The sequence below is a fragment of the Diospyros lotus genome, chromosome 8 (genome assembly GCF_014633365.1).
Source record: "Diospyros lotus cultivar Yz01 chromosome 8, ASM1463336v1, whole genome shotgun sequence".
NCBI classification, from domain to species: Eukaryota; Viridiplantae; Streptophyta; class Magnoliopsida; order Ericales; family Ebenaceae; genus Diospyros; species Diospyros lotus.
This window is the reverse complement of record NC_068345.1, coordinates 26,646,823-26,653,413: the sequence shown is the minus strand read 5'-3', so window position 1 is coordinate 26,653,413 and position 6,591 is coordinate 26,646,823. Positions and strand designations below refer to the sequence as shown.

General features: G+C 34.5%; 1 protein-coding gene across 1 annotated transcript; it reads right to left on the bottom strand.

Annotated features, from left to right (window-relative positions):
• Positions 1-4,789: 4,789 nt before the first annotated feature.
• LOC127807302 (uncharacterized) lies at positions 4,790-5,591 on the bottom strand. The gene is made up of 2 exons (XM_052345019.1): positions 5,418-5,591; positions 4,790-5,235 (listed from the first exon to the last, which is right to left on the bottom strand). Exons 1-2 carry the CDS (start codon positions 5,499-5,501, stop codon positions 4,876-4,878), a joined length of 444 nt encoding a protein of 147 aa, XP_052200979.1. The 5' UTR covers positions 5,502-5,591; the 3' UTR covers positions 4,790-4,875.
• Positions 5,592-6,591: the final 1,000 nt, after the last annotated feature.

The following is a 6,591-nucleotide window of genomic DNA, read 5'->3' as shown; positions in this document are numbered from 1 at the left end:
TTTTCTAAGCAATGGCACCACACACCCAAGAAGAGGGGTGAATTGGGTGATTAAAATTTTGATTGAACTTGAAATGTTTTTGCCAAATGGTGAGGTTTTAGTAAAAAATGATGGTGATTGAGAAAAATGCTTGTTAAGATAAATGAAATGAGAAATAAATGCAAAAGAGACACAAGCAATTTAGAGTTGTTTAACCAAATTTCTTAATCCACTACCTTTGCTCACTAAGAATTTTAAAGCATCCATTAAAGCCTCTTACTTGATTCCAAGTAGCCCCCTAGTCACAAGACTAGGAATACAACCTTCTACCACTACAAAAAAAATGGCTTTTAGCGGCCGTTTTTTTTGTATTTAGCGGGCGGTCTAAATCAGCCGTCGCGAAGCATTTAGCGACGATTTTCAGTAACCCCTGGAATAACCGTCGCTAAGTCATATTTTTTGCAGCAGTTTAAGAACTCTCACAAAATAGGTGATTTAGCGACAGTTTTTAAAATACTTAGCAATGGTTTCGGAATCGCCACAAAAAATTTCAAAACAATTGAATTTTTAATTTTAGCAGACCGCCGCAAAAATTAAAAACTTAATTAAATTTTTAATTGTTTAATCCAACTAATATTTTACAGAATTATATTTTATATTTTTTAATATAAATTAAAAAACATTAATTAATTGATTATTTTTTAAAAGAATAAAGGAATAAATTAAAAATAAATTAATTGAGTTAAATTAAACAAATTAATTGATTAAAAAATAAAAAGAAGATTTTATATATTTTTTAAAAAATATTAAAATTTTATTAAATTTCTTTTTATTTTTTAAATTAATTTTTTTAACGAATTTGTGATTAATTTAAATTAAATTTTAAATTTTTTTAAGATTTATATATTTTATTAATTTAATTTTTAATTATTATCTTAAGGAATTTTTAATTTTTTAATGAATTTTGCGGTAAATGTTAATTTAATTTTAATTTTAAATTATTTAATTATTTTTGAAACGGCCACAAAAATTAATTTAATTTTAATTTTTAATTATTTAATTATTTTTTGAATTTAGCGACGGTTTCTCAAAAACTGCCGCTAAATTGATTTTTTAATAAATTTTGAGACGATTTTTCAAAATCATCGCAAATTTTAATTTTTAATTATTTAATTATTTTTGAATGCTAAATTGATTTTTTTTAATGAATTTTGTGACAGTTTTTCAAAATCGTCGCAAATTTTAATTTTTAATTATTTAATTATTTTTTGAATTTAGCGATGATTTCACAAAAATTGTCGCTAAATTTAATTTAATTATTTAATTATTTTCTTAATTTAGCGACGGTTATTTGAAAATCTCTGTAAAATTAAATGTTTTAATGAATTTTGCGGTGATTTTTCAAAACTGTAGCAAAACGTTAAGAAAATCGCTGCAAAATACCATGTTTTGTAACGATTTTCAAAATCATCGCAAAAAATCAATTTTTTTGTAGTGTACTTTGCAATGTAAGCCATTTAGCAACCTTGTTAGGTAAATACAATGAGATTACAATAAGAGAGAATTTGAGAGATGAATCTCTCTTGTAATCTCTCAACAATTGAATACAAGGCTTGAAACAAATAATACAAAAGAACAAAGCCTTTCAGAGAAAAATTGGAAAACACTTGAGCACTTAATCATTTCAACACTTGAAGCTTATAATGAATTCTTTAACCATTAAATGCACCAATAACCTAGTATTTATAGGTTTCACCAACCTTTTGAATTTAATAGTCATTGGTCACCATAAATGATTTGCAAAACTAGTCGTTAAAGTGATATGCGATAAAAACAATCGGCAGGGTTAAGAGACGGTTGATCGGTTAGGGTAAGGCCTAAGGAGACGGTCGACAGGGGAAGCAAAAATGGTCGATAAGGATAAAAATAGTCAATCAATTTTTATGCAGTGGCTGTTGATCGCTCTTGATTGAGAGCTTGCAGTTGACATGCTATGATAGTCGGTCGACAACTTGGCCTTCTGCTTTAAAAACTTGCTTTATTTCTCAAAAGCTCCAAAAAATATTTTGACAAAACAATTTTAATCAATTATTTTGACATAAGACTTTGATTTTTCAAATGCCATCGAAAGATTTGAGCATTGGATTTAGAGAACAAGATTGTGGTATTTAAAGAAATTGATTCTCATGAATTTGATTGATATTTGGGTGCTTGAAAAATAAATTAGATGCACCAAACACAAAGCTATTTAGAAAAATTTTGTATTATAAAAATAATATAATTTTTCATCATCAAAAGTAAACAAAACTCTTATGTTGCCCGCGTCATCCCCATAGAGGGATTTGCCCAACGCGAGAAAATTGAGAGAAAAGAAGGGAGTGTGGGCCCCACAGGGGGATGAGACGCACACACCCACCCCTCTACTAGCCCATGACGAGCGACCCTGACAAGAGATCATCCCTCCAAAATCAAAATAAAGAGCAAAACAACAAAATTCAAATTGGAGAAGGACTAGGGCAGCAGAATATTAATATAAAAGAGAAAGCAACAAAAGAGGAAGGAGAATTGGAATTAAAGGAGAATTGGAGAAGCCGCACAACAAGGTCGCACCGAGACGCAATCAGCTGCAAATCCCTCGTGCATGCATAGCAAGCCATGAGGCTTGGCCCACGAAAGCAGTAGCAAAGGGCGGACGCAAGGCGCCCACATGGGCAGCCCAGTTGATCAAGAAGGGGGGCACAAAGTGCCTTCCGTGGTGAATCTTGGACCAAGACCAAGGATCGAGTCTCGCAAGCGGCAGTGTGGGGGTATCTCTCTCCAAAGTGAGGGGGGGCTCCTTGTGCGCGGTGAGCCCGGGTCTAGCCTTTGTGTCCGGCTGGGTCACCATGATTAACCTCATCCCACGTTCTGTTGGGCCGGGTGTGGGGGGCGTTCGGGGTGAGCGATTTCACCTTTTGGACCAAGGGCGGACGCAAGCCAGGCGCAAGTGGCTAAAGCAGCTATTAGGACACGGGCGAGGAGTAGATCTGTTGCGATTTGAGTAGGTAGCTTCCTCTTCTTCATTTAAATTTTATTTTTATTTTATTTTATTTTAGTTATGTCTAGCTAAATTCTTTTAGTTAGGGTTTATATGGATTTTAATTTTGAAATTATGTTATTATTTATTTAATTAGATTTAAAACTCAATTATTATTTACATGAGTAATTTATATTCTTTTTCTTAATATTTTAAAAGATTAGACACTTTTTAATGATTTATTCATGACTGACTAAAGAATTGTTATAAATTAAATCGGTAATATAAATCACATGTCACACTATGGTATTAAAAGATGATTAGCTCATGTGTGAGAATCGATGAAGATTAGCGAGTTAAATCTACTTTCAATATTAGAGATTTTCAAATAAATTAATGCTTATTTATTTTTTTGACATCCACTTAAAAATTTGAAGATATAATTGAATTAATAAAAGATTAATATGACTTGAGAAAGTTTTTTGATTAATTGAGAAAAATTCACCATTACTTGCAAATAATTTTAAAATATTTTAAGGGTATTTTTGGTTTTAAATTAGATTGAATAGATAATTGTATAACTTAGATTAAATGAAATCTAAACTCTAGTTGCGTTCATTTATTAGTTTTTTTTTTTTTTTTTTTTAAGAAAGAATTTAATTTTGCATTAATTTTTCTTGTTAATTTTTTTTGTTCATACAATTAATTAATTACTTCAATTTAGGTTAATTTAAAATTGGTGTGAGATTGTAATCTAGTCTTTATGAGATCGATATTTTTTAGTCACAATATACATATTTAACTAAGGTATATTTATCTAAATTAACTGTGCATAAATTAAGTATCACATACTGTTAAAGGATATGGAAGGAAGATGTACCAAGAATACATGGAACTTCCAAAACTTGCAAAAGTTTTATCAGTGATGGAGAAGGGACCACACGGCCACTTCTAATATATTACTATTTCAATAAAAATAATTTTTTAATCAAGCACCTTTTTACTTGTTAGTAAAAGTAGAAGGTGAAAGATCCAATAGACCACTCTGAATGAATGAAAGAACTAGCTGCTAGGGAACCAAGGATCGCCCAAAATTGGCAAAAATCTGAGGATAGCCTTGGATGATCAAGGCGAGCATCCTTATCCCCAACGTATCGGGGAGGATAATAATTAGTTTAACTAAATTGAGCACTACCCAAACATTAAGGGTTGATAGGTGCGTAATTTTAGGTCTTTCACTTTGGTCAAATACCAAATTAAGAGGTAATAACTTATAAATAGGCTAGGCTAGGCTAGGCTAAATTAGGAGAGAATCTATTCCCAGGAATATATTCCTCCCTGCGTCGCGATGCCCTGGAGTGGGTGGGGCAACAAGGTGCACATGCATGGTCTTGTTTTGGAAGTATTAACCACGTGCATGCCTTCTCTAATATTAGGTGGTCATTTAATGCATGATTTCAAATCTCGACCGCCGGTGCCGGAGGTGGCCAGTTGATTAATGATTTCCTCCTGACTTTAATTTGTGGCAATTCTTACAGAGATGGAGAAATATATGATAGTAGACTGAAACAATTAATTGGATATATATTGAATTAGCAGGAGGACTTTGGGTTTTAAGGTCCTGATTAATTATTCTGCTGCTTGTAATGGGATTTGAAATTAATAAATCAATTCCAATTAAGATGGAGATCGATATTGTTTTGTTTAACTAATTGCCTTATAAAATAAATTCTTATTCTCCATGCCCATGCCTTTTAGGAAGGTTCGTGACATGTATATAGTAAGGTATGATCATATCATCAAAGCAGCAATCATATATTATAGAAATTTTTGAATTTAAGATAGAAGATTTATTTAATAGGCTTTCCAAATCCATCTAATTAAGAGGTGAATTGGGCAGCTCCGGTGAGGTACCGGTAAGCCAAGTAGGAGCAGGCGACGATCAGAGGCGGCAAGAAGTCGATAAAGAACTCGTGATTGGGCTGTGAATCGTCGTCGATCACGAACGCTTTCACCTCTTTTCTCTTGGATTTATTGGGAGCAACCTCATCAGCATCTTCTTCTTCTTGAACAATTTTGTAGCCTTGGAGAAACCCTACCTGGTAGTCGCGGAGCAACTTCTTAGCGGCACGACTATGGCCGATATCTTCAAATTCCTTGGTTGCGTCCTTCCCGGCCGACTCCATCAACACATCGTCTCCTCCCGGGTGTTGTTCCAGGAACTTTGTCACGTTCACCACCTGCAATTTTCGGTCAGCCCGAACCAGACGCAAAACGGCCATCAAATCAACTATATTAAATTAATGTTAATTTGTTTGAAGATGCATATACTTCATCCTATGCATATGCATTTGCATGGGCGTGGTGTGTGTGTGTGTGTGTGTGTGGAGAGAAAGAAAGAGAGAGAGAGAGAGAGAGAGACTCTGCCATGGATGACGAGCCAGCAATCCTTCTTGGACTTGTGTTGAGCAACCTCTGTAAGTGTGAAAATTCTTTGTTTGTCCATACGGAGCACGCAGAGAGAGAGAGAGAGAGATGAGTTTTTTATCTGCTCTGCTCGGGAAGGAAGCTGTCTGCTGCGTTGGTAGGGGTAGGGTGTTCATATATATATATATATACAGGGAAGGGAAGGGAAGGGAAAGTCACTGTAACAAAAAAAATAATTGAGAGTTGGCGGTTATACGCCCAACAAAATAAAAGGTGCATAACCTGAAGGAAGTGAAGGTGCATCACGTGAGGGATAGCTAACCTTCATCTATTAGTCCTCCCACGAGGCTAGCTACCCTTCACCTATCAGTCCTCTTAGAGCCAGCTATCCTTCACTCATTAGCACGGGCGGAGGCAGGGGGTGGGCAGGGAGGCTTTAGCCCACCCAATTTTTTAAAAAGTAGATCGTAAACATTACAAAATAATATTTTTTATTAAAAACCCCCCAAGCCCCAGCCCAACTCCCCCACCGTTCTTCTTTTTTTTCTCAGATTCTGTTAAAATTCTAGTTCTACCCTTAAAAAAAAAATTCTATTAATGAATCTTACTATTGAAAAAAAAAATTTGAAGCCTCATTAGATAAAAAATGCTAACTCCACCCATACTCATTAGTCTCCATGTGAAAGTCATCAATTCCTCTTTCATCAGCAGCAGTTGTCATTCCCTAGGCATCCACACCTATTGAAGATTCAATTCCAAGTTTCGCCCTTTAACACCTCACATATCCTTTCAGGATCATATTTTTCCCATTACATTAATGGCTCAAGTATACAGACTTTGCATATGATTCTCTGAGCTAAGTACAATCTACTGTGGCAATAGCATGTCGAGAGGATTCAAGTCCTTCGTGAAATGACTAAGATGTTGTAAAGTATGGTTCCTTGCGCCTTGATGCCAACCACATTGAAAAAGTTTATATCAAAAATAGTTTCGTTCAATGGGGCTCGTTAGGAGGTACTAGGAAACAACTCTTATCAGGAGGCTACTCTCGAGATTCATTCTCAATCCACTGCTTAAAACAATCAACCAAAGTCTTCAATGTGAAGGGCTCGTACCCAAGTTTCTCCTCGTTGAAAAAATCAAGGAAGGGCTGGTCATAGAAGGGCAAG